The sequence below is a fragment of the Falco naumanni genome, chromosome 1 (genome assembly GCF_017639655.2).
Source record: "Falco naumanni isolate bFalNau1 chromosome 1, bFalNau1.pat, whole genome shotgun sequence".
Lineage (NCBI taxonomy): Eukaryota > Metazoa > Chordata > Aves > Falconiformes > Falconidae > Falco > Falco naumanni.
The window spans coordinates 106,204,480-106,232,212 of NC_054054.1; the positions used below are offsets into that span (position 1 = coordinate 106,204,480).

Sequence of the window (27,733 nt, forward strand, 5' to 3'; positions counted from 1 at the left end):
CCTTTTGGTTTTGGCTTTTTGTTCCATTGTTTTTTTCTTTTCTGGTCTTTTATTTAAGAAAAAAAAAAAAAAAAGAAAAAAAAAAAAAAAAAATGAGACACCGTGGTGGGTAACTTCCGATCCAGAAATAATCCGCTGCCAACCTCCTCCCTCCATCAGGCGATGCTGGGGGGTCTCCACCCCCCCCGCGCTTGGTGCCCACAGGTATGAATGCACAGCCCAGGATCTCCAGCCCTGGCACCCCCTTGTCCCCGCAGAGGTGACCTGGCTGAGGATGCTCTGTGCTGGGCTGGGACATGGGGGGCCCTGGGCTGGGGGGGTCCCTTGGGTGAGCCAGAGGGGCTGGGAGCTGCCGCCAGCGCAGGGTGACCAGGGAGGTGTTGGGTTATGGCATCAGAAGGCACCACAGAGGCTGTGCCTGGCTCTGGGCATCCCTGATGGACTGGCACTGGGAGACACAGGCCAGGTACTGTTGTGGGTGTTCCCACCCAGGCTTGGCCCCCAGGGTGGTGTGAAGCCCCCACACCACCTCCCAGTTCCAGAGCCACGTCCCAGCACTGGGGGTGGGGGGGTGGCAGAAACCCCCTGGAGGTCCCAGCAGGGCTGTTGGACAGAGGGGGCCAGCACTGGCTCCACAGCTAGGAACAGAGGCAGGGGCAGGCAAGGTCACAGCTTGCTGGGCACCCCCAAACTGCCCCTGCCTGGGGGCCCCAGGGGATGCTCCTGTGGCAGACATTACTGTCACCGTCCCCCAGGGCCCACGCCACAGGGAGCAGGGCGAGCCCAGCATTTGGGGCTGGGATGTAGCAAGCAATGGGGACAGCAGTGCCCTGGACCTGTGGCCATGAGGTTCCAGCCCCCCCAGCTGCTGCCCTCCCCTCCCGCCTCACCCAGCATCACCCACAGTGTGGGGCAGTAGGCTCTGGGTGGGGAACCCGCCCCCCCAACACCCCAACAGCCCTGGAGTGGCAAATCCCTGAACCAGCACTCACCTCCAAAATTGTGCAACTGAGCACAGCAAAGACAGGGGGGTTGCCTTTGGGAAGCCCCCGCCTGCCACCTCCTTGCTGGGCTCCTGGGGGGGACGGGGCATCTCCCCATTTCCACCCCCTGCACAGCAGGACCCACAGCACCATCCTGCCCTGTTTGCCACTGGACACGCGCACACACGTCGAGGTTTTGACCCCATCCGTCTCTTCCCCCTGGCTCGACCCCCTTGCTGCCCCCTCACTGCAGGCTGGTGGTCAGGGGGACCACGTGTGTGCTGATGCCTCCCCTGGGAAAACCAGACGGTAAAGGGCAAGAAAAGAAAAAGGCCCCCGGGGGTGCCTTCCGACAGGGTGAGGACGTGAGATGTGCAGAAGAGGGAACGCACAAGAGAGCGCCAGATGCGGGTCTCCAGCCCCGGGGAAGCAGCCGGCATGGTGTGGCATGGTGTGGCGTGGCACGGCGTGGCAAGGCGTGGCACAGCGTGGCAGCCCCCTCCCTCCCGCCCCCTCCCCTCTGCCCCTGCGTTAAGCGATCTCTTTGATTCTGCGGATGTAGTTGTGAAGCTCTTCAGGGTCTTGCAGCCCCATGTCCTGGCAGACCCACTCCAAGTCCTCCTCATCAGCGATGGGGATGGAGTTGTAGGCCAGCTCGTCGGAGGGCAGCGTGGCAAAGGTGGTGAACTTCACCCGCTTCCGTTTGGAGGTGGGCGAGTTGAGCGGGTCCTCGCTCTGGTCCCGCGTGGAGCCCCCTGAGGAACCATCCCCACGGCCATGGACCTGGCTCTGCACGCTGGTCTGCGAGCTCCCACTGCTGTGGTGGTCCCCGTGGCAGCAGGTCTGGACATTTTCCAGCGGGTTCCCGGGGCTCTCGGGCTGGGGGGAGAGGTCACTGTGAGCCCGCAAGGGCTGCCCGTTGCCCAAGAAGACCCAGTGGTGGGAATGGTCCATGTTGGTCTGGCCTTCAGGAGGGATGCGTTTGTGCCGGTATTTCAGCACAAAGACAATGCAGTTAATGAGGAAGACCAAGATGGCCAGGCAGAAGACACCCAGGAGGGCGTACATGCCTATCTCCAGGTCCGTCAGCCCCCTGGTCACCTGGACAAAGCCGGTGGGGATGGTGGGGAAGTCCTCGGTGGGATGAGATGCACTGGACATCCTACTGTCCTCGCTCGGCTCCGCTTTCCTCTCCACCTCTGCCCGCAGGGTGGTGCTCGCCCCTGTCTCCACCAGCCCTGGCTTGCTGGGCACGTGGTCGTAGTCATAGGTGGGGTCCTCCTCGGACCCAAAGTGGACCCGCACGCTGGCCAAGGCTGTGAAGAGCACGCTCTTGCGCTTGGTCTTCTGGCAGCTCTCACAGATGACCAGCTCAGCCCGCAGCAGCTCCCCTGCACCCTCGCTCTCCGCCACCACCAAGGGGAATGCCCGGTCCTGGGTCACCGAGACCACCTTCTCATCCAGGCTGCTCACCACCAGGTTGTAGTCCTTGGGGTCATAGAGGGAGAGGGGGGCCGTGGTGCCATCGCTGTAGGAAATCCACAGGCTCAGCAGCGCTTCCTGCAGGACCAATACAGGCACCGGTTGCCCAGCACGATGCCAGTCCCACCTGCACCTGTTTGTCCATCCCTCCATCCATCCATCTCTCCTTCTTTGCATCCTCTTCCCCATCCAACTCACCCTTTATCCCTCCATCATCCATCCAACCATCACCTAGTTTTCCCCTTTTGCCTGTTCTCCCCTCAGTGTTCCCCATGCTTGCCCAGGCTCACCCCAGAGGTGCCAGATGTGGCTACCAGCACTGGGCTGGGAACCGTACAGGATTTCCTCCAGACCCCTTTGTCCTCATGGTTGTCCCCTGTCCCTGGGCTGGGCAGGGTTGGTTCATAGTTCTGCGTGAAAGTTTCTGGGGTGCTTTGGGGTCACCAGGGTGTCTGGAGGACAGCGGGTGCTGTGGGGGCCTGGGACAACTGTGGGCAGGATTTAGGGGGGGCGTTGCAGATGGAGCCCTCACCCCACCCCAACTTTCCCACTGGACCCCCAAGCCTGAATGCAGCCTCCTGGCCTCACCTGCTTGAAGAAGCTGAGGGTCTGCTGCACGGACGTTCGGGCAATGATGGTGTGGCTATTGCCAGGGCTGGGGTGGAGGGACAGCGAGAGGCTGGAGACCACCTGGGCCTTCAGGTCCGTGATGCTGACCTTCTCCTCTGCCACCGTCACCAGCGTCTCGCCCAGCACCGCCTCCACGAGTGGGGACACAACCTGCAGGGGATGAGGGTGCCCATCACCGCCTGCCCCCCCCAGCCAAGCTGGCAGAGGTGGGGAAAGGTGGCTGGGGGGTACCTTGAAGAGTGTGGTGCCCGGCTCCCTCCCGGCCAGCGTGAAGCTGTCCACCATGTGGGCCACCCGTGGGTCATCCACACGCATGAAATCGCTGACCAGGTCGGTGACCTCCACCAGCCAGTCGGGCCCTAGCATGGTGACCACCTGCCCCATGCCCTCCGCCGCCGTGGTGTGGAACTGGGTGAAGACCTGCAGTGTGGCATGTTGGTACTGCAGGGCACAGCCCCGGCTCTGCTTCCGCTCCTCTTCATCCTCCTCATGTTCGCTGTCCCGCACCGACCTGCGGGATGGGGCAGTGGGTGGGCAGTGCTACCAAGCTCCCCGCTGCCATGGCTCTTCAGCCCCCACAGGAAAGGAGAGGGGTGGCCGGGCAGGGAGAAATGCAAAATCACCCAAAAAAAGTGATAGCTCCTGGCCACAAGATGCCTCGTTGCCCATGAGGTCTCTGAGGGCTTTAGCAGCACGTGGTAACAGGGTCGCCAGCATCTCTGCCACCTAACCAGCTGAGAGGACAAGATATCTCAGGTTGGGATGGACACCTGGAGGTCTCTAGACCTCAAAACAGGGCTAACTTTGGATTTTGGCCACTCCTGGCCTCATCCAGGGAAGTTCTGACCATTGCCAAGGATGGATGTTCCCCACCAGCTCCAGCATTTAACCAACCTCATTGTGAAGTTTTCCTCCTTCCATACAAATGTGCAACCTGCGTCCGTGATTGCTCACCTTTTCATTGAGGACCCCTGAGATGACTCTGGCTCCATCATCTTTAAAACCCCCTCATTAAGTAGCTGAACAAGCTGAACAATTAGACCACTACCACCCACCTTCACCTCGCCTTCTCAAGGCTGGACAGACCCCAAGCACGGTGGCTCTGCAGCACCCACCTCCTGTCCGGCAGGATGGGCACCCTCCAGCCCTTCACTTGGCTCAACCGGGCGTCTGAGAGCTCGATGTGCAGTGGCAGTTTGGGCACCCACACCGTCATCTCCAGCGGGGCAGAGAGGTGCTCATAGGTGAAGGTGACCCGGGCGCTCATGGAGCCCCGTGACTCCTTCCCGCTGACGAAAACGTAGTCGCAGCTGCTGGAGACCTGGGGGAGAAGGGAGGGTGGGGGGTTGCAACGGTCCCACAGACACACCAGAGATGCTGGCAGGAGGCTGCCCGGAGAATGGCAAGTGCTGGAGGAGCAGATTTTCACCCGGCATGTACACGGTTAAAGGTGGCCCCGGGAACAGGGATGCCCTCTCCTCCATGAGATGATGCTCAGAGGCGTGGACCCGCACACACCACCTCCATAATGCGAAATTCCCCCCAGCCCAGGTCCCCTTGCCAGCCCTCGCCCACTCCCACCTGCACCAGGTACCTTCACTTGGTGCCTCAGTTTCTCTTTGGCCTCTGTACTGAATTGTACCTCTTCTCTGTGCTCGAGCTAGAGGCACCCATGGGTGGTCCACAGAGGCTGCAAGTTACTCATCCTGCCCCAAAATCTCCTCCACCCATGCCCAGGAGACAGCGAGCACAGAGCAGCCGTGTGCCCGTACCCACTGGTGCCTTGTCCCCGTCCCTCCTGCTAACCCCAGAAAAAGCTTCCTAGAGTCCGTCTGAATCCTCATGTTCATCTTCTCACTCTCTTTCTCGTTTAATTTCCGTTTATGCAAATGCTATTAGTTAAATTTGCTATAAAACAAATATATCCTGTGGGGGCCACTTATTACCGACCGAGCCGAGCCAATTAAGGAGCTAAGAGGATGCCACTGCAGCATCGCCTGAGCTTTGGCTGAGGCCACCAGAGTCAGCAGCTCCTTCCCAGGAAGGGTGGCAGGTGACAACCTGGCCGAGGGGACACCAAGCCCCCACCCGGCGCGGCCCCCTGGCCCAACCTGCCCCCACCATCAGGGATTGCGTCTAGGTTGTTTGCTGCTGGGGAAAAGTAAAACCCATTTGCTCAGCCCATTTGTACAGTCGCTCTCAGATGCACCAAGCATCTCAACAGCATAGAAGGGTTTATCTCCAACAAGCCACGTGGATTCGCTGATGGCTGATAAGGGGTTGAGTCCATGCTTCGTGGTAGCTGACAGCAGAGGTGATGGCATCACTGTGGGCTCTTCCCACCTTATGTTTGGGTACCTGTGGTCATTCAGCTGCAGGAACTTTGCATTTCCAAGCCCATGAGCAGGGCCTGACTTCTACAAGAGCTCCACGTTTCGACTGCAGGAGCATGCCACAAGGTGCCCATGGTCCCTGGGGCCGGTGGAGGAGGCAGAGCCCAGGACCCGGGCTCCTCGGGAAGTCCCCGAGGCATGGAAGTGCGATGCAGGAGGGTTTGTTCCTTGTTTTCCTATCAGAGATACCAGCTCAGCACATCTGAAAAGACAATCTCATCTCTGGTGGGGCGGCATGTGAATGAAGATGAGCTCCTGGGCAAATCCTCCAGCAAAGGAGCGCTCTGGATATCGTGCCATTTATCACTATAAATATGATGGGCTGCTGATTCCATTACCTTAGCTAATAACCCCCCACCCCCAGAATTTTCTTCTTGGGACCACTTGCTTTGCAATCGGAGGGTTTGAAACTATGACAACAAAAAAATCCCGGTACATCAGGCCTGTCCTGATGATGGAGTGACTGCAGATTAGCTTTTAAATGAAGTGCACGCTTGTTCAGAGAAACTTCCCGGATTTGCAGCAAGGCATCGGGAAGCAAGAGGCTGAGGTCTGCCTGGGCTGCGAGCCAAGGCACTGCTGGCTCCGCTTCTGTGGCCAGGAGCTCCCCTCTTGGCACGGTCTCAAGCATGGGATCAAAAGGACACATCTTCTCCAAGGCCCTCTCAGGAGTGGGGAAGAACCTCCACAGCTCATGGCACCCCATGTTGGCCAGCCAGGGGTCCTGGCAGTGGCTGTGGGTGACCAAGGTCCCTGAGGCTCAGTCCCACTGAGCTGACTCGCTTCTGGTGGGTCCTCGAGTGGGTGCGGATGGTGAGCTCCTACGAAAGGTTCACATGGGCAAGTGAGGTTGAGCATGTCCCATTGAGCATCGCTGGCAGCAGAGGTGGCCCTTCCACTCCCTGCATGTCCCTCAACACATATGCAGCCCCCAGTGCCACCACACAGCAGGCAAGGGGGATTATTTCTATGCCACCTTGAGTGATGAGGTCCCCCCCCTCTGGGTCAGCACAGGCAGGCACCCTGTATCACCACAGAAGGGGACGAGGATGACAACCCCCGCCTGTGCTCTCCCACCACCCTTCACAGGTGGCTCTGACACCTTCACAGCCATGTCTGCACCAGGTCTAGGGCACGTTCCCTCCACGTTACACACGAGAGCAACCACCACCAAGCCACAAGCAGCGTGGGGAAAAGCAGCTCCCCAGCCCTCCTTCGTGTTAAATTATTTACAGTAACAGATAGCACATCCCACTATGTAAGCTTTGATTTATGTAACAGGTTTATAGCCCTGACACCGTAATCATACTCCCCAATCTCAGCAGGTAACTGAGAGCTCCCTCAGAAATGAAGCTCCAGCACAAACACAAAATAACTCAGCAAGAAATTGCACAGGGCTCCAAGCGGCAAGCAGGAGGCGAGCCGGGGCCAGAGGGCTGCTCCATGCATTATTCATCCCAGCTTGTGTGCGTGTCTGCTCCCCCCCAGGTCTGGGGACAGTGTGTAAATAGATTTATGAGTAGAAAGGCAGCACATTAAACAGTTTAAGTGTCTTGGAGTCCATCCTGAAGTGTATTACTGCTCCAGTGTTTTACCACGCTGCGGAGGACCGGTCTCCATAAATTAGACCCAGTGCTGTAAATCGCACGGATCGGAGCTTTAGTCAAGAACTTGGGTAAACAGTTTGTGACTGTCACTGACTGTCACCCACCCATGGACCACTGGGGAGAGCAAGTCCCAACGGGGCTGGAGCTCTGCCCATCACCCTGGCTCGGCTGGGAGAGCAGCTGGTGGCTTCTGGCAAAGATGGGGAGAAGGGGATACATCCCCCAGCCTGAGGGACAAGGGGGAGCCCCCCAGCATGGCTCCCTGCCTCTGCCCGACACACCAGGGACATGGAGAGGGTGGGCTGGCTGGGTGCATGCAGGGAGAGGGGTGGGAGGTGTTTGGGAGACGGTAACAGTGTCTAGGGGTGGGTGGATGGATGGAAATGGTGATAGGATAATACAGGCAGGTGGATAGATGGATACATACGCTAGGTTAACAGTTGGACTGGATGATCTTAAAAGTCTTTTCCAACCTAAATGATTCTGATTCTGTGATACAGGGATAGAAAAATGCATATGGATGAATGGGTCTGGTGATGGAAAAATCATGGCTGGATTTGAGGACCGACTGCTGCCTCGATGGCTGGGGCAGATGCGAGGGCTATCGCAGCTGCTGCAACAATGAGCCTTTTGCATTCATCTAATCAGCATCTCTCCCATGCAACCCATCTTGCCCCTCTCCCTCAGCCCCTCTCTTCCCTCCGTGGTCCCCAAATGCCCAGGTCACCCCCCCACCCCTCACTGGGGCCAGCCCGCAGCCCCAGCCCGAGCTCACCCTGGCATCCGATCCAAATGGGAGATCAACATCACCCAGAGGCACGAGTGAAGCCACTGATGGAAACGTGCAGCTCACATCGCAAGGTGACAGTATTTCACCTTATCAGTCCCAAGTGCTGCAATCATCCATAGTTATCGCTGCTGCCTGGTGCCAGCCTGCACAGTGCCGAAGCATCCCATGGCATCTCCAGGGACAGTGACAAAGTCTCTTGTCCTTCTCCCAGCAGATCCCAAGGAGAGGCAGACATGGACTGAAGCCACTGAGGGGACGATGCTTGGGATGGGGTGGGCTTGTGCAGCACAAGCCACTAGCCAGCTAGTCAGCTAGTCAGCCACTAGCCCCAGCTCACCGAGCTCCAGCCTGCACCACTATTGGGGTCAGCACCCCTGGGAGAAGCTCAGCCACTCACAAAGGTCACAAAAGCCCCCTCCCCACACCCACCTTGATGATGTCTTCATTGTTGGACTTGCACTCAACCATAGCTGAGACATCCACAATGACGCCACTCAGCTCAATGGCGATGACCTTCACCGGAATGGCCACCGTCCGCCCCGTCAGGATGGCTGTGTTGATGATTTCTGTGTCCTGGGGATGGGGTGCAAAGAGGATCGTCACATTAGAGGGCAGCCTGTCTCTCCAGGGTTAGATCCTGGTTGGTCCATCTCCTGCTGCAGCCCTGGCGTAAAGGAGGACCTGTGTGTGGGTGGGTGGGTGGGATGTATGGATGTATAGGCGTTATGAGGCAGACGGGCTGGTGGGAAATGGCTCAGGGAGACCCAATCCATCACCAACATCAAAGCAGATAAGCTAAGCAGAGGGCAGAGGAACTCGCTTACCATGGCCAGGGGCACGATGGCCCTGATGTCCCTCTGGATGACCGTCAACTCTGTCACCACCTTCTCCAGATCAGGCGGGGGGTTGCGGCCCCGGTAGTCGATGTGCCACATGATGCGGCGTGTCACCGACTGGCTGGTGAAGTTCTCCATCTCAAAATCTAGCTGCATGATCTCAGAGGAGGAGTCTCCGTCCCTGGGCAGGGGGACAGGAGGGGATGCAGTGAGCTGGATGCCCTGGCTCCCACAGATGCCCTGGGATCAGTGCCAGGCGGCCCCCTCTAGGGATGCAGAGCATCCCCAGCGAGTTTCTTCTCGGTGTCCCTATGCCTGCCAAGGGGACCCGCTGTAGGTGCCACCTCGATGCTTGCTGCCAATCACAGCAGCTGATCCCCTGCTCTGCCACCAGCGGCTGCTCCAGTGGGAGCCTGCAGATTCCCATGGGAATCTTCCCAGTGGGAGAGAGAAATGTATTTCACTGCCTCTCCCCAGGAGGAGAAAAACCTCGGCGACTCAAGTGGGCACTCTCCCAAGGCTGCCGGGTGATATCACAGGGTGAGCATGTGGCCATGGTCCCTGGGGACAGTGGGTGGCTGCGGGCGCTGCCCTCTGCTCCCTGGCTCCGTCTTCCCGGCAGTGTGGCTGGATTTACTGCCCTGGGCTGCTCCCACCTGCCCACTCATCTCCAGCGGGTCAAACCCCAAGTGTGGAGAGCAGCATGCTCAGGGATGGCAAGTAAGTCCCTATACAAGAGCTCAGCCCAAGCCGCTGACTTTGCAGCCCCTTCCAAAGGGGAACACGGGGGGAAACTGAGGCACAGGAAAAGAGGTTCAACCACAGACAGCAGATGGGACAACACTGAATTGTGACTCAGAGCAGGGCTGCCCCCCAGCCTGCATGGGCAGCCATGGGGGTGCAGGGGGTGGATGGCCAGGGGATGGGGGAGGTAGACAAGACCAGCTGGAGATAACAGCTCTGAGACCACCAGCTCACCAAAACCCCACGCATTTATTGCTGCTGCTGCTGCTGAGGACAGCGGGACCTGGAGCTAATGGTGAGGGAGCAAACTCTGGGGCATCCCCAAGGCAGGATGGGATGGAGAGGCTGCGCGCTGCCAAAGCTGGCACATAGTGCTAGTCTAAGGGGATGAGGGGACTCGGCAGCTGGTGTCCCTTGTCCTCTGCATCACAGCTCGGACACAGCCTGACAGCAACAGCATATATCACTCTTACACCCCATCCCTAGGAGCAAACCTCCCCAGGTGCCATCCTGCCTTCCTATTTCTGCATCCAACCTGCAAACCCCTTGGGGGGACTCAGGGTTCAACCCTCCTCCCCCCAAGTCAACTTTCTCCATTGCTTCCTAAAATCAGAGCATCCCCAGGGGACACCTCAGAGCCCTTACGAACAGCAGAACCAGCAAGAGACCGGGGGGTGAGGAAAGGTGAAATCCTTGCAGCAAGGGAAGCCGGGACCGGCTCTGCTGTCATCTCGCAGTGTAGCAGCTATTGAGAAGGTCCCATCGATGTGGGGGTGCTGGATACAGTGGGTTTCTCTCTGACACATGTCTAATGAGTGAAACGGAGCAGAGAAAGAGGAGAACAAGAAGCTGGGGCTGCTCCAGGCCATGGCAAGCCCTGCTCCCACAGCAGGGACAATGGGCTTGGCAGTGGAGCTGCTGCGCAAGGGCTGGCGGGGTCCTGCTGGGACTTTGCACCCCCAAGGCAGCTACAGGGTTGCAAGGGAAATCGCCAAAGGCCACCCAATCTGAAGAAGGGGATTTGGCTGCTCCCTGCCTCTCCCAATGCAGAATTATCAGATACAGCTGGGAAAAGCCAGGTTCAAAGGCGAGCCAGAGCTGCGGCTTCATGCCAGAGGTGGTTCGGCACTGGGACTCCTTGTCACAGGGTGTCCCCAGGCATCCCAGGAGCCTCACCAGGGGACAGCCACCATCTTCTGCCCTCCCCAAGCATCATCTGCTCTCAGCCACGACAGACACAAGAGCTGGGCTGCTTAGATTGGGGGAATAACTTAGGATGCAGCTGCTGGGGTGCAAAACATCCAAAATTAGCTATTTCACACCAAAGCTCAGAGCTCTCACCCCCTCCCCGCACAGCTGGCACTGCCAAAAGCCCCCAGAGCCCTGGCAAGGCAAATTTCTCCGGCTGCACCGCCTGGAGGGCAACACGGCTTTGAGTCATTCATACTTTCCATTCCGTTAATATTTGATGGAGTTGTTTGTCTAAAAGGTGATTGTAATCACTTTAAATTCATCCGCCGTCTCTAACCTTTCCAGGCTGATTTGAAGCGGCGGTGGCAGACAGGAGAGGGGGAAGGGGGAGAGGAGGGGATCTCTCTGCCGGCTGGTCTGGCAGCCACGTGCAGGGGCACTGGGGTGGCCATGAGGAGGATGAGGGGACTCATGGCCCCTGGGGACACCCCAGTGTCAGCCACAGGGCTGTGGGCTTAGGTGCTGCAGTTGCATTGTATATCTGGAAGCAATGGTGTGGGGTAAAGGAAAATCCACCCTCTAAGTAAGCCATTTGTAGGGGTTTTCTGCAGATAACTTTTGAGCTCGTGTTCAAAGCAGAGCTGAGGAACTCCCTCCTCCGTGAGTTCGTCCCCAGCTTTGCTCGGTTTTGGGGTGAAGGGCAGAGATATGAGGAGATTTCCAACACAGAGGGCAGGAACAGCTCAAGTGCATCAACTCATTTTAACCTGGCTCCTGAAGACACTCGTCTCCCTTTTCCCAGAGACAGAGTGAGATATCACAGCCTGGGAACAACTGCTTTCCAGTACTGAAGTGTTTTTCCTGTAGGTGGTTTTGACCCCATGCCCATCCCCTGCCCTTGCTCGCCAGGTCCTGCCCAGGTATCCCCATCCTTGCAGCCTCCATGCACTCACAAGCCAGAGTCCCACATCTCCCCTTCTCCAGGCTGAGCAGCCTCTGGGTTTTCAGCTTGGTTTTGTGGGTCTTCACTCCTTCAGAACATTCTCATTTCTGTCCCCTGGACTCTCCTCAACCAACCCGAGTCTTTCTCAGAGCCACAGGAACCGGCACTGTCCTCATGTTGAGCAGGGCAGAACCATCGCTGCCCGTCTCGGGTGCTACCTTGGTTCATGCTCCCCACCACTCACCCATCACCTCACGGTCCAGACAGGACCTTGCCTGGGGACTGCTCTCTACTTCCACCCCAAACTGGGGGATCCTCCGTGGCTTCACAATTCAGCCCCAAAATCCACCAAAGATGCCCACCAGCATCTGACACGGCCAGGCGATCCCAGCTCAGGGATGCAGCTGCTAACTGGTACCGATAACTCACAAGCTCATTGCTTGACCCCAGCTTGGTCGCCTGTGCTGGCCACAGAGCAGATCCCACCTGAAGGCATCACCTCACACAGCCCCGGGGCAGCCGCCTGCCTGCCCACCAACCTGCCCACCTCGGGCCACGAAACCCACCTTCACCTGCCCTTTTCACCAGCACAGTGCCGGCGGAGGTGAAAAACCACACGCAAAATCAAGCCCCTTCCCCCATCAGCGTAGGACCTACCCCAACCTCAGCTGGGCTGAGGGTTTGACCCCCAAATCGCTCATCTCCCTTCAGTGCCTCCATATCTCCCAGTCCAGGCTGTGCACCGCCGTGCCTCAGTTTCCCCTGCCAGCACCCACATGGCGCCGCAGCCAACCCAGGGTGGGGGCAACGGGAAACCAACCCAGGCCAAACCCAGCAACCTGCCCAACCCCACCAGTGCTGGGGGGCAGGCAAGAGGGGGGCCCTTACCTGGGCCCAGCACCGTCCGCCCTGGCCACGTCGACGGTGGCGGTGGAGTGCTTGCCACCCGTCAGCAGCTCCGAGCTCACCAGCCACTGCCCGCTCCTCGACTTGGTGCTGAGCAGGTTGACACCCTTCTTGGCCTTCACCCTGTGGAGAGTGACGGTCAGGGCTGGACCCTCACACCTCGGCACCCCTGGACCCCCCAGGGCACCCTGCAGGGTGGGATTTTTTGCCCCTGATCCCTCCTGGCTGTCAAAAACATCATCCAAGTTGTCAGCAGCAACCACGGGGCTGGGCCCACCCCAGCCTCCCTTTTTCATAAAATGTTGTCCCTCCATCACCCCTCCAGCAGGATTTTGGTCCCCCCGCCCCAGTGCTGCCCCCCAGAACAGTAGCACCCCTGTGGGGCTAAGCATCCTTGAGGTGAAGGGCAGGAACACCTGGAGTGTGGTGTCCCCTGTGCCAGGGGCTCACTGCTGGCCCAGTAGCCACAGGGACACTTGTAAATGCCCTTTGAAGAGATGTGGCCGGGGCTTGTCCCTCCATCCTTAGGGACACACAGCAAGGGGGTCCCCCACACACCTCCCTGTACTGGGGTGCTCAGCACCTCCTGCCCACTGCCCCATTCTGCTCCCACCCTGGCTCTGAGGCAGGATGGGGGGCACACCGGGAGACCCTGCTCACTCCGCATAAGCCCCATGGCCATAACACACTTTGTCCCCAAAGTGGCTGGGAACAAACCCACATCTGCTGGTGGAGCCCTAATCCCAGTGCAACTGGGAGAGCACAGGGAGGACGAAGGCAGCAGTCCACACTGGCAATGCAGAGATGGAAATCCTGGATGGACAGCCCTTCTCTTCCCTCCGAGAAGCTCCCACTGCAAAGCCTCCAACCAGCTGCTCTGCTCCTCTGCCCTCCCTCACCTTCCCAAAGCCCTGCCAGACCCGGTCTAGCCCCTGGCAGGTCCCATAAATACAATACGCCCTCCTCATCCTCTCCCTCCTGCCCATGGCTGCCTTTGCACAGCCCAAGCAAAACGACCACCCCCTCAAGAGGTGGCTGCTCCCAGAGGGGGGGCAGCCCCAGGACCTTACCTAAGCGTGAAGTGCTCCACCGTGGAATTGGACATCAGGTAGAGGAGGATGCTCAGCACCTCACCCGGCTTGAGGGGCTTGTCGGGCAGGCGGATGAAGACATTGCCGTCCAGCCGATGCTCCTGCATGGGCTGCCCGGGGGGGGGCTGCAGGAGGCTGACGCTGCCGATGCGCAGCAGCGGGTGCTGTGTAGGACCCTCGGTCCTGGCCCCCCCGGCCCCACGGCGGGGGACCATCTCCCCAAGGCACTGGCCAGCCCCGTCGGGGGCATGCAGGGTGTAGTACAGCTCGGCTTGCTGGCTCTCGCCCGGCACCTCCAGGCTCTCAGGGCTTTTCCGCCTGCCCAGCGGCACGGCCGGGGGGCCAAACCAGGCGTGGGGCAGCTCTGCCTGCACCAGGCACATGGCCAGGCTGCCCCGCAGGCGGCAGGAGCTCTTGATCTCACGGGCGTCGCGGAAGGCATGGAGCCGCACGCAGGGCAGCCGGTCGGTGACGTCGAAGTCATCCCAATCCCGGCCTGCTACGTAGAAGAGCACTTGGACCACGGGCTGGTTGGCCACCAGCCGGGGCTGGATGATGAAGGCGCGCACCTTCCAGTTGACGGTGAGGCGGTCGGGGACCTCCAGGGTGCTGGAGGGCTGCAGCTGCTCCTTGGGCAGCACCAACCCCGTGCTGAAGGGCCCCAGAGTGACGTTGAGGATGGGCAGCTCCTTGGTCTGGAAGACGACGAAAGGCTCGGCACGTTGCAGCGGGGCACTGCCATTGCCCACCGGGCTGGCTCCCACCTCCTTGAGGAAGAAGGCCAAGCGGGTGTTGGACAGGCGGTAGCTCACAGGCAGCATGATGGCACCAGGGGGCTCGGCAGGCTCGGGGCTGGGGGCTGGCCCCTTGGCGTGGGCTGTGAAGGAGATGGAAAGTGCAGGTTAGCACAGGGCGTCTCCTCCAGAGCATCTCCCGAGTCCCAGAGCAGAGAGAGCAGACCCAGGTGGGAGCAGTCCAGCCCCACAGCAAGGAGGAGCTGGTGCTTCAGCCCCCAGACCCCTTGCAAGGGCAGCAAGAGCATGGCTGGGATTCTCTCCTGTAAACCAAAAATGCAGACCACCTTCCCAGGACCTCAGGCATCACTATGCATCCCAGCAGCCAGCTCCAGTCTCACCAAACCCACCTTCGGCATGGGATGCGGTGTCCAGCAAGGATGGACTTTCAGGAGCTGCCCAAGGCTGGGCCAGGGCGTGTTGAAGCCACGTCCAACCTCAGCATTGCCCCTGGGGAGCCCAAAGCGCTGGTCACCCAGCCAGCACCCATGCCACGACAGGGGCCAAAATACCACAGACCCACTCATAGAAACAGGGAATAACTGGCCACATCCCTGCTTCCAAATGCGTGGAGAAAGGGAAGCTGAGTTTCTCCAGAGGCTTGATCCCCCAGGTATCTATGATCAAGATTGTCCTCCTGCTTTTAGCTCCCAGATCACAGGGGGAAGGTGGCTAAACTGACTCCTCCACCCCAGACCTGCTCCGTCCCCATGGGCTGCCTGTGAGGGTGGTATCACAGCTGGTCCATCACCCACCACCCACCCAGGGGTGCCACCCACACAGTGCTGTCCCTATGCACCAAAGCTGGCCCAGCCCTGATTTTTCCAGGCATGGACATGACCTGGTGGAAAAGTGATGAAGATTATGTTGGTGCCGTTTTCTGCAAACCCCAGCAGCACCCAGACCTGCTAACCCTTAGGAAATCCCTTTGGTCCTTCATTTTGACCATTTTGCTTTACAAAAAATGAATGCACACCAGGCAGGCATGGCACAGGCAGCGTGCAGTGACTGCTGGCCATATGTCCCGAGGGCCGCCGCTGCTAGAGCCCCTCGAAGGACCTGGCCACCCCTCTGCTGCAGCCAGCGGAGAGAAAACCCCTCAAAATCTTTCTACTAAAGCAGACGCTGCAAAAGGCGGTTGGTGCGGAGCTGGGCCGGTGGCACGCGCTGTGCCGGCAGCTGCGGGAGCCTGGAAGACATCTCAAGGTCTTTGCATCCGCCAGCGGCTGTCAGCAATTCCCAGGAGGCCTGGGTCCCCCCCCCCCAGCCCCCTTCAGCTCTCTGCCAGCCCCCTGCACCCCCTGTTCCTGGCACTGATTGCAACCGCTCCCAAGGGGCTGCCGAGCAGGAGAGCCCAAATTACCGTGTCAAACGACGGCAAAAGGTGTGGATGTGATGGCTCGGCTCCCAGGAACGGCTCAGCCTCATCCCCAGCGGGGGCTTTGGAGCATGCCAGGACCCCAGGGCTTTCCCCAGCTGGGAGCATCACCTTGGGCGGTGCTGAAGGGGAAGTGGGACCCTGCAGCCCACCCGGGGAACTCTCTTCTGCAGGGCCTGGGGGAGTTAAGCAGCTTAGAGGGCTCATAAAAGGATTAGTACTGGATACAGGGACAGGCAGCATCCACAGCTACGCTGCCTGGGATGAAACCTGCCCACAAGCCAGGCAGAGAATTCCCTAGGGCTGGGTGGATGCCGGGGACACACTGCCGGCATCACTGGCGTGGCCACCGTGCTGGCACTGCTGTGGGCACAGCTCCAGTGCCCGCCACACTAACCCTGCTCATTACCAGCTGCTGAGCCCGTCCCACTTGCCATTTTCCCACCTCCTGGAGAGCCAGGAGCTGCAGGAGAGGTGCCAAGCCCCAGAAAGCACCCATAGGTGCCTCTCTATTCAGAAATGATGATCAGTAAGGGGCTTTCTGCTCCTCCAGCTCATGGAGATTGCTTTCTGCTGCAAAACATGAAGGTTTGCATCCTCCCTGTATCCCGGTTAACCTACTCAGAGCTGCTCCTGCCATCCCCAGCAATTAGAAAAGGGGATTTTTTTCCAAGGCATGAGATTATTTGCAGATAAGGATCCACCAGCTGGAGCAACATCAGCCTGGCTGCTTGGGTGAGGGACTGGCAGGACCGAAGGAGGCATGGGCAGCCAGGGAAAGCGGCTATGGTTAGCTGACTCATTGAAATAGCATCAGCCTTTATCCCTTAAAAACCTCCGGGGTTTGGGGAAGGATCACATCATTTCATGAAAAAAACCCACCCAAAAACCACCCAACTCTATGCCCAGCATGGCCCTGCGCAAAACCCACCCTTGGGATGGTGCAAAACGCCTGGTGTCACCCCCTGTCCCTTGGGTGGGGGGACGGCAGAGCCTCTGTGCTGCCCCAGCGAGGACCCAGCCCGCACTCACCAGCGAGGGGCACCCACTGCTACCCACCACACGGGGAAGGCAAAAGCAGACAGTTTTTAGTCTGTAATTTGGTCCCCAGCCCCAGCTCATGGCAGAGACCACCAGCAGCCAGCCCCTTCCTCCTTGCCCTGGGGATTCTCTGAGAGCAAATAACGGTTGCGCACGAGGGGCGGTGGGAAAAGCCCCTCTCCCCTCTGCAGCCGGACAGGGCTCTCAGACGTGCGCTGGGGACCCTGCTCGACTCCGATAAGGCACCGTGGTCCCCAGCCCTGCTACAGTGGGACACTTGGGGTGGCCCCAGCACTGAGCCCACATGCAGACCTGCACCCCGGCCATGCCAGATGAGCGAAGGGAGCGGGGACAAGCTGGGAGGGAGATGAATGCGACGGTCACGATTAGTTCAGCGCAGGCGGATTGCCGGCACCCAGAGAAGCTATTTCCTTCCACAGACAAAATGCATTTAAATGATGCTATAATCTGTCGCCGGGAGGGGGACGGGACCGGCGCCTCTGTTCCTTGGTCATAAACTAATTCTGGCAGGAGAGGGTCTAACCCAGCCGCATCCAGCCTGAAGTGGGTGCCAGGAGGGTGGATCACAGCCCAGCCCGAGCCCCTGTGCTGCAGAGGGATGGAGTGTGGGGAGGGAAGGAGAAGGGAGGAAGGAGATGCATGGATGTATGGATGCATGGCTGCTGGCTAAGTAGCAAGGAAGAAAGGATGGATAAGGATAGATGAACCGGCAGAGAGAATGGATGGATGGAAGGAGATAGGCAGGTCAGAAGTGGCTGGACAGCAAGAGAATAGCTGCAGGAAGAGGGAAAAGAGGTGCTGGATGGAAGGAAGGATGGACAGCACAATGGCTCAGGAGATGGGAGGAAGGGAGGAAGGACAGACAGCACAACAGTTCAGGAGATGAAAGATGGATGGAAGGATGGACAGACAAGCAAAATAGCCGAGGAGACTCTAGTCCCCACACCACCGTCCCCAGCCCCTGTCCTGGTTTCTCACAGCCTCCAGGAGGAAAGGATGGCTGTCATGCCCCTACATGGGGGGACAGAAGGGTTAAACCCTGGTCACTGGCTCTGCTCTGCAGCCCGATGTAGCTAATGGGATTTGTAGCCCCTGACCTGCATTCCCAGCTTTATTAGGCTGGCGCAGAGGGGACCATATGGTCCTTCCACCCTCCCAGCTCAGCACCGCAAGCAAAAAAAGCAAATCTCTGTGTCTGGCCAGGCTCTGACCAGCCCGGGGGCTGTCTGGACCACCCCAGGCTGAGGAGCCACGCCAGCCCCACAGTGGGATGGGATGGGATGGGATTCCCAAGTATCCCCTCCTTCCCACCCCCCAGTAGCCTGTGGGGAGCCGGGGTGACCTGCAACCCATGGTGGGGAAAGGGGGGAAGAGAGGGAGATGGAAACACACAACTGCCAGCAACCTCCTCACCAAGCCCCCACATCTGCCCAGCCAGATGTGCCCCACACCGGCTGCAGCGGCACGGCCAGATGGACTGAGCTGCTCCCACCGCCCGCGAGGACACACGGGGACAGCCCCAGCACCCTCCAGCCCTGCCTTAAAATCAAGACGACCCTCCCCAGGCCAAGGGGTCTTGCTGTTGCAAAAAGGAGCACAAAAAGCACCTGCCCATCCCCACCTCAGCAAGGACCCCATGATGGGGTTTTGGTCACCACCAGCCTGCTCCGTCCATCCGTCCCCCCACACTTAGGGATGCTGGGGTCGGACAGACTGATGGACACACTGGAAAAGAGGCTGACAGCCAGACTGGACGGAGCTATGGCCAGCAGGGGACACCGGCTCATTCGCCTGCCTTCCTTGCCCTGAATCCCCAGCAAATGGGGCACGGGGGGAGCACAGCTCAGCCCCTCCATCCTGCCTCCACTGCAGCCCCGCCAGCCCTGTCCCTGCTCCTACCTGCCATCCTGAGGCTGAAGAAACTCCTTCTCCTCCTCCTCCTCTTCCCCTTATCCAGCACCGATAGCCAGTGCTGAGCTCCAGCTTAGCTTCAGCTGTCTGCTGTAGGGGAGCTTTAGCCACGCTCCAGGGGGGATCTTTATCCTGGCTTATCCCATAGGACATGGTGGGGGGCTCCCAGCACATATATCCCCACTTAGCAGGGGGAAAGCATATAGGAAAAGCACTGGAGAAGGAGGGGAGGTTTGAGGTCATGCCAGGGGGGTTAAAACCTCTTGCAGCGTTAACAGACGGCTCTGGGGGCTCGGTGCATCAATGGAGTGCACACAGCTCCACACCAGCGATGTGAGACACTGGTCTCAGCTCCCCCAGCTCCTGCCAGGCCACCACCACTCACCGTGGCCGTAGCCCACACCAGCCCATAGCAGCTGGGCTCCCATGGTGGTCCCGCTTTGGAGCAAGCTGGGAAAGTTGCCCATAAAGCAATGACTTGAGCTGACGTGATGATAAATACACGGGAAGGGCTGTGGAGAGGGATGGCAGAGGGTGGCAGGGAGCTGTGTTACTATCCCTAGCAGAGGGCTTCACACTGGCTTCAAACCCAGCTCAGGAATCCTTTGGAGGGGTTTTGGCAGTCACCGGGATTCCTGGCCATGGGATGAAAAGGCCAGTGGGATTTCATCAGTGGTCCAAGACACCCACTACAGGCCCTGGGATCCTGCAAACCACAGCAGCCCAAGGCACAGAGAACATCTCCGGTTCTCTGCACCTGCAAGAAGGGGATGCTTCTTCTCCCAGACACAGGGCTGCCAGCACTGCCAGCAATGGCAGTACCGCTAGTGCTCCTATTCTGCCCAGATCCAGCCCCATATCAGAGTGGCAAGTTGATGATACTACCCCTGAATCAGGGAGATGGGGGCAGGACATGCTGCTGCCTCAGCTTCTCCAAAATGGGACAGCACCCAGATGAGAAAATGGGGTGACGGATCTGCCTGAAATGCCAAAAGCCAGGGGACCACAGCAAAACCCTGCAGCCCCCAAGGAGGAAGCCCACCCCAGCTGTTCCCCGCCAGGCCCCCAGCACAAATGTCCCAACTGCTGTTCCATTACAAGCCAGCATGAAGCCACCCCGCTCCGCCGAGCATCCTGCAGGTCCCTGGCTGAGGCTTCAGAGCCCCAAAACCTGGTGATCCAGGTTTTGCCCCCACAGCCCTCAGGGCCAAGCACAAAGGGGAAACGTGGGCAGCAACGGCTCCAAATGCCAGAGATGTGCCACATCTGGAACTCCCAGGGATGTCCCCCACCTGAAGCTCCCACATCTGGATGTCGCAACAGCTGGAGGCTCCAGCTAGAGGCAGCCCCAGCTCCCAGGGAAGGGCCAGGCTCACACACCATCTCTCCACCCATCCTGGAAACCGGCATTGCACCCATCCCTTTCCCTCCCCGCCCCGCAGCACCGATCCCCACCTCGTTACCCTCCCAGACAAGTGGGGTCAGCACCTCCGAACACCCTAAATACCAACAGAAAGCAAAAACCGAGGCCACCACCTCCACTCAAAACTCAGCCAGCCCCAACACAAGCCCCGCTCTGCTCTTCCACGCAGCCAGGGGAAAAAAACCAGCCAGTAATAAAACACAAGCTGAAATTAGAAAATACAGGCAGGCCCCTCATGGAAACCTCAGAAATGTCTCCCAGCAGCCAGAGCCTTGGAAATTGTTTTCAGTGACATAAAAGACAACAAGCTCTCCCTTCCCTCCGACACGCCAAGAGCCTCCATATCCAGTCCCAGCTAATTGGAACTCAATTAAGTGAGTAATTGTTACAAATGTAAAATTACCTTCCCCCAGCACGCAGCGGTGAGATGCCCCAGCTGCGGCCACCAGGAGGAGAGGGACATGGGGACTGTCCTGGCCCCCAGCCCTGCCCACATCTGCAGCAGTGATGGGGGCAAAAAGGGCTGGGAAGCCCCATGGTACCAAGGACCACAGCACTCAGCCCAGGAGGTTAAACTGATCCAGGCTTCCCAAAACCAGCCTGGGACAGGAATCGAGTGGGTGCTGGCGAGGAAAAGCATATCAAGTCTTCCTGTGAGCTGCCATGTTGCCTCAAGAGTGGATTCTCTAGTGTCTAATACAGGGTTGTGCTTCTGCCTGACAGGCACTGCTAGATTCTCCTTTCATTTAGGTCCTTAAGACTTCTCCCCCTGCAAAAGGTCCAGCCTGGCTTCACAGGCAGAAGCAATAAAATAAGAAATGCTGGTGGGACTCAGCCCCGGGCCAGCACACTGCCTGTATTTCAGGACTAGCAGCACTAAGCAAAAGGGAACCATCCCAGCACCGCAACAGGCTGCAAGTGCTGAGGTCTGCATTTCCCCCAGGAAATTATTAAACGGGGGGGGGTGGGGAGGTGGGGAAGCAAGGAACCTAGAGGAATAAATAAATATGACCTAAATGGGATGTGCTGTGCAGAAGCACAGCCTGCCATAAATTCCTGGAGCCGGCAAGGCTTTTACGCGGCAGCTACTTTAGAGCAATTTCCACAAATCATGGCAAGGGACAGGCTGGGGGACAGGGAGGAGAAGGCCTTTACAGAGAAGGAAGAAAAATGAAAAAAATAATTAAAAAGGAAAAAAAAAAAAAAAAAAGACAAGGAATTGCCTGACTATGAATGTCCACAGGGATGCCCAGGGGCTCCAAAAGGCTGCAGGAGGTGGGGGGAAGCTGCCCTGGGATAAAGCCAGCAGCCCCTGAGCTCCCAGCATGTGTTGTGGTGGGTCCTGGGCTGGGCCCCCACACACACCAGGTTCCCCCCATGCCGGGAGCTGGGAGCAGCCCCTCAGCAGCAGGCAGGCACAGATGGCTTCCCCAAATAACCCCTCTGGGGAGCCAGAAGTGAGAGGACAGGCAGCAGGAGAGAGCCCTGAAGGGTGGCCTGGGGAAGCAGGGACAGAGACAGCACCTCCTGAGGGAGAGGCTCCCAGCACCACGGTGTTGGGGTGGAGGTGACGCGATGACCCCCCCAAAGCCATGTGTCCTGCTTGGATCCCCCTTGTCCCCTCCCACCACAGCCAGGAGCAGGAACATCCTCCCACCACACTCCAAATCCAAACATCCAAACACCAAATACGCTCCCCGTCCCCCCACTGCCACTGCCAGCCCAGGCTGTTTCAGACTGATTAGACGCCGATTAAGTTTCACCCCTGATGACGTGTGTCAGGCTGCGTTCAGAATCAGAGCAGGATTTAATTCCAGAGGCACTTAAAGAGCATGAGGAGCCACAGATCAACCCAGACCCCAGCAACTGGGGCTGGGGTCCAGCATCAGCCCCAGGCCCCACCCAGCAGCCCCAAAAGCAGGGTTGGGGACAAGCCCTAGGCCAGGGATGTCACCAGCTCAGGACTTTGCCACCCAGCAAAGCAGCCACACCATCGAGCATGCATGGCTTGAATCTATCCCCTTCCTTCTTTTAATTTAGCTGGTACCCGGAGAGGAGCACATCCAGCAGCTGCACCGAGCTGGCAGCAGCGGGTATTGCATTTTTAGTCTTATTTATCTCCAAGAGGGAAAGCATAGCTTTTCCTTAAAGAAAAATAAATTAAAAATTAATTCATTCTCAACTTTTTCCGGGCCTGGGGAAGAGCCCAGCCTGCCCAAGCCCATTTAATCAAGGCAAAACCCGCCATGTTAACTCTTGCAGGGGCTGAGAGGTGACAGCAGCTGCAAGCGAGGGAAAAGCCACCCCAGCATCACCCACTTGGGCTTTTAGCCGAGCTATTGAAAAATCAAGGACAGCAAATATGGTCCAAGTGATGGGAAAATGCTCACTGGCAGGAGATGGCAGCTTCATCAGAAGATTGCGAATCGCCTTGATTATGGTGCCCTCCTGGGAGGCCAGACCAGCGAGCAAGGGGCAAAGGGCTCAGCACCCAGCTGGCAGGAGGGATGTGTGCCCAGCTGGGAGCAGCAGCAGGTCAGGCAACAGCTTAAGAAAAAGGAAGGGACTAGTCCCCAGGAAAGCTTCTGCATCCTAAACTTGGGATGTTTATGCGAGAGGTGATAGCCCATAAATCCCCCAGCCTGGCTTGTGTCCCCCACCTCCCAGGTGAGGACCGCTGGGCCACCATCACATGTGGCTGGAGGACCCTGTTTCTCCCAATTTTCAGAGAAACAGGGAACTCCAGCCACCTCTCCTCTTGGCAAGGAGCACCAGGACCTGCCTTACTTCACACCGTTGAACCACATCTCCTGCTGGCATCGCATGCAAACAAACTCCCCAGGCGGGACCCCGTCCCCAAAGGCACCAGTGAGCTCCCAGGCCCCCCTGTCACAGCACATCCCACCCCAGAAGCAGCCACCTCCCTCCCTCCCCGGGGGGCTGCTCGTTAGCAGAGCCATGTATGTAATAATAAAAGAGTCTGATTAGATTAGCAAGAGTGACCTTTTCCAGATGGATGGGATGCTCGTACAGCGGCAGCGACAGGCGCCACACAGGAGGGGAACACACCGGCAGCTTGCCGATTCCTCCACACACTCATCACGGGCTATTTTGGCCAGATAATTGCAGGAGCCAAAAAAAAAAGCAGGTTATGGCATGTAAGCACCCCTTCCCTCACGCATCATCTCCCCACATCTTCTGGGATAGGCCACATCCCGCTGCCCACCTCCCTGCTAAAGCCTAGAGGTCTACAGGAGGGGATGGAGCTGGGATGTGTCAGTTCAGTGTTGGGGATGCTCTGCAGGGACCCCCAGCTGGGTTGGTTTTTCCTTTCCTCCTCTTTCTAGGATGCAGATAAGCTGGGCGAGGAGGGACCTCTGCAGCAGGTCACAGTGGGATGAGTTAAATAGCAGAACTTAAAATACCCGAAAAGCCAGGTTTCCAAAAACTGCTGAGCAATCCCCAACCAGGGGGTTGCAGCCACCCGAGACCCTGCCTCAGTTTCCCCAGCAATGCAGCAGGGCTGAGCCTGGAATGCAGCATCCTACACACACATGCACACACAAAAGGATAGTTCTGGCCAAGGGTACCAAGGCACCTAATGCATCTTGAAATCCCCAGGGCCAAATCCTGCAACTGATGCTTACCAAAACAATCACTCAGAGGATTTCCATCACGCTGCCAATAGCATCCCTCAGCCTTTTCTCTTTCCTTAGCAACACCAAGAGGACAAAAAAGGTAGAAGAAAAGGCAATTTCCCAGTGGGGTGTCCACTTTCACACCCCCAGGTCCTAGCGCAAGCATCCTGCTGGGATTTACAGTATCAGGGTTGGGGGGAGATGAAGTGGGCCCTGGGGTCACACAAGGACAGCCTGGAGCCGAAGCCTTTTGGCCTCAGGGTACCCTTGTGTGACCCCCTTTTCTGCAGTACCCAAGGTAAAACTTGTGCTAGGTTTAACCCAGCTCAGAGGTGGATCCTGTCCTCCCACCTGCCTGCCACGGCAAGGAAAGATCCTGTTGCCCCCACTCTGCTCCTAGCTGGAGCTCAGGATGCTCAGCTGCTCTGGCCCCATCAGCATGGCCGGGATGGGGGCTGTTAATGAGCAAACACCCGGTGTACATTCCTCCTTCAGGCTTGGTGTAGTTCCCGGTTCGGCAGCGAGTTATTGCACATCTCCACCTGCTGGTCTGAAAATCCCTGAGCCGGGAGATGCTCTGAGCTGAAAGAGGGATGGGGGGTGGTCCATATCCTCCACCCACAAGGGTTGGGGTGTGCTGGATGGAGCCCCCCACCAGGGATGGAGCCATGGGCCACAGCATCATCCTTCACCCCCAGCCCCGCACCTGGGGCTTGCCTGTGGAGGGAACAAGCTGTGGGAGTTACGGGGAGAACAGCGTGGCCCCATCCCCACCGGCAGCAGGATGGAGGTGCTGGGGCTGTAGGATCCCAAGCCTGCCTTGCGTGCTGGGGCAGGTGCTGAACAACCCTAGCACCCCTGGACCAAGGCATCTGGGTGAGTGCTGCCTCCGGGAAAGGGGAAACTGAGGCACACTGCAGGGACAAGGCTCAGCAGAGAGAAGACACAGGAGTCCAGGCTCAGTGCCACGGACAGCAGAAGTTGTTTTGCAAACCGGTGGGTAAATCCTCGTCGTGCCGCATCCCAACAGGCAGCACGACCGCACCGAGCACACCCCACTGGCACCCAGCAGCACGCCACAGCCTCGGGGTCCATCCATCTGTCCCTCCCACAAGCCCTGAGGCCACCCTGGGGCCATTCCACCCCAGAGGGGCCAAAAAAATCCCCTTCTGGAAGCAGCTGATGTGGGGCCAGCGGCCAAGTGGCTCCTGCAGCTCCCAGTGCTGGCAGGGAAGCACAGCGGGGGCAAGGTTGGCACTGAGGGTTGATCCTAAAGAAAAACAAGGGAAAACAGAATAAAATACCCCAGGCAGGAGAGCAGGGCGCTGCTTCACAGCCGGCTGACCCCCGCTGCCAGCCTGAGCAATTTGTAAGAAAGGCTGGGAGAATTAGGAGCTCTCAGTCTCTTTTTCCGGCTCCCTCCAAGACCTTTATTTGTCCGGGAAAGGCCAAAGCGGCAGCGAGGGCAGCTGCACATCCTGAAAAGAGCCTAAAAACTCCTGGCAGAGGCTCCTCTCTCCACCAGCACAGGCATCCTCCTGGCAGCGCAGCGAGCCCCAGCCCCACAGCCAGCACAAACCACCCTCGCCCGCTTCATGCTGTCGGCATCACCGCAGGGACCCCCCCTCCCATCGCATCCCCCAGCCCAGGGGCCACATTCTGTCCCGGTGTAAACCTGAGGCCTGACACACCGGGCTTGTGGTGTCCCAGCAGCAACAGGGGAGCTTAGAAATGCCCGGAAGGGGATGGGGAGTGGGGGGCTGCATCCAGACCCTGCACTAGAGGTGATTCCTGATGGATTGCTTGCCAGGGATATTTCCCATCGTCTGCCAGCAAAGCCAGCAGCCGCCTTCAGCAGCGCACCCGTGGGGAAGCACCGACCCAGACGGCTGAATCTCATCCAGGCAAACTGAGGAGCGGAAGGAGATCACGCTTCCCTGCTGGCTGCCAGACCCCTGCCCGCAAACCCCCTGACCTAGTGGTCCCAAAGAGGAGAGCTCTGCCAGCAAACCCTGCCCAAGCAGCACCCCGGGAAACACCCAGGCTCGGGGGGCAGCATCTCCCACCCCAAAGGATGCTACGTAAAGTTGCAGTGCTTGCCAGCCCGGAGTATCTCTGTTCCAGCTTCTCCATTGGGGTCAGAGGGTTTTTTTTAAAGGGTGGAAACACACTGCCAGCTCCCCACAATGCTCCCAGCATCCCCCCTCCTCCTTATTTCACCACTGTGGGAGAGCAGCTCCTCAGAGAAGCTCCGGGAGCTGCAGATGCGGGAGAAAGCCCTGACTGAGCCCCAGAAGTGCCTTGGCCACTGGCTGCCGGTGCAAAATGGAGCTGGGCACAGTCCAGGGATCCCCTCCAGCTCCTGGGGGAGGGTCTCGTTTGAGCTGGGCAGAACAGCCCCCAGCCCCTGGGACATTCCAAGCCTGCAGCTCAGAGGCAGGCTAGCAGGAAGGCTCCAGGTGCCCCCCCTTCCCCCCGGCCCAAACTGCAAGCAGCCCCTTGCTTTCGGCCCAGCCAAGCTGGCTGCCAGGGAAAGCTGCTTTGGCCAGGGCATCTGCGGGGCTTGGGTTTACATAGAAGCCATCCAAAAAAAACATCCACGGAAACCAGCCCTGTGTGTCCCCGGGGTGCATGACCCCTTTTTGGCCTTCACCAATAAAAGCCCCCAGCAGCAGGTGCCAGCGTCCCCAAGGCTGCCACCGGGGCAGGCCAGGATGTCACCACAGCTCAGCCACGGCACAGCAGCGATACGGATGCGACTCAGGGCAAGTCAGTGCAGACAGCTGGGCCCCCCCCTGCCCAGGCAGCAGGCAAGAGCAGCACCGCCAGCCCCAAAAGCCATGGAAGGGGGGTCAGAAAGAACCAGAGGGATGGCAGAGGCTGCACCCCCATCCCCACACCCCAGAATGATGCCACCTGGGCAGCACTTGCCCCGTAACTCAGCGCAGACCAGGAAAGTGCCTGGGTGCGGGGAGGGGGGGAGGGGGGGGGGCGGCAGGATAATCGAGTGGATAATAGCAGATAAAGCCCCTGATCCTCCTGCTAAAGCAGCTCTACATTAAGGAGACATGGGGCAGGGGGGGTTAGAGGGGACCAAAGCCCCCTCGTCCCATGTCCCCCCCTGCCAACCTGCTCCCTGCCCAGGGAAACAGCCTGCTGCAAGCGCTTGTAAGCACAAGCTGTCATTTTATTAAGACAGGAATAAACTCTAATCTTTACCCATTTGGGGGGGGGCACACAGGACCAGGGCAAGTGACAGCTGCCGAGGGAAATGTTGGATTTTCATATGTCCCAGCTGGGCACAGAGAGGCAGGCACTGCCTCTGGGAGGGGGCAGACGGGGCTGGAGGGGGGAGATGGGTGCAAATACACACGCACACACCCTATATTGCAGACACACACATAATATATATATATTGCCCTCCCCACCGCCGCCGCCCCCGCCCGTGCAAGCGGCACTTACCGGGGAGCAGCAGGGAGCAGAGGCAGCAGAGCAGGGTGGCCGGCCCGGGGAGCATCTTCTCCGGAGAGGCCATTGCAAGGTGGGGGGCAGCCAGAAAGGCGGGGGGAGGGGGGGCCCGAGCCACACCCGTGGCAAAAAAAATAATAATAAAAGGAATCCAAACCAAGCACCAAAAAACCCGCAGAAATCCCCTAAATCCAACCACGTGCGAGCCGGGAGCAACAGCCAAGAGCGGAATTGGGGGGGGGGGGGGGGGGGGGGGTGCGACTCTGGTTGTGGGGGGGTGGCTTTGCCCGCCCCAGCTCAGCGAGCAGAGCACCCCATCTCCGGCCCCCCACCCCTCCCCACCCCAAACCTGCCGCAACCCCCCCGCCTCCCCAGTGCCTGCAGGGCGACCGGGGGAGCGCCCAGCCGACGGGGACGGGTCCCCCTCCTCTTCCTCCTCGGGAGCCGGGGGAGGGGGGGGGGG

The 27,733-nt window shown here is 58.8% G+C and overlaps 1 protein-coding gene across 2 annotated transcripts; it reads right to left on the reverse strand.

Annotated features, from left to right (window-relative positions):
• Positions 1-100: 100 nt before the first annotated feature.
• TMEM132E (transmembrane protein 132E) lies at positions 101-27,733 on the reverse strand. 2 transcript variants are annotated; one of them, XM_040614774.1, is made up of 9 exons: positions 27,265-27,733; positions 13,576-14,473; positions 12,488-12,628; positions 8,710-8,902; positions 8,315-8,458; positions 4,211-4,416; positions 3,327-3,606; positions 3,054-3,245; positions 101-2,543 (listed from the first exon to the last, which is right to left on the reverse strand). In XM_040614774.1, the coding sequence occupies exons 1-9, from the start codon at positions 27,335-27,337 to the stop codon at positions 1,515-1,517; spliced, it is 3,156 nt and encodes a 1,051-aa protein (XP_040470708.1). In that variant the 5' UTR covers positions 27,338-27,733; the 3' UTR covers positions 101-1,514. The 2 variants fall into 2 exon arrangements, with proteins under 2 accessions (XP_040470708.1, XP_040470715.1); XM_040614781.1 differs by lacking the exon at positions 27,265-27,733 and adding an exon at positions 23,168-23,263.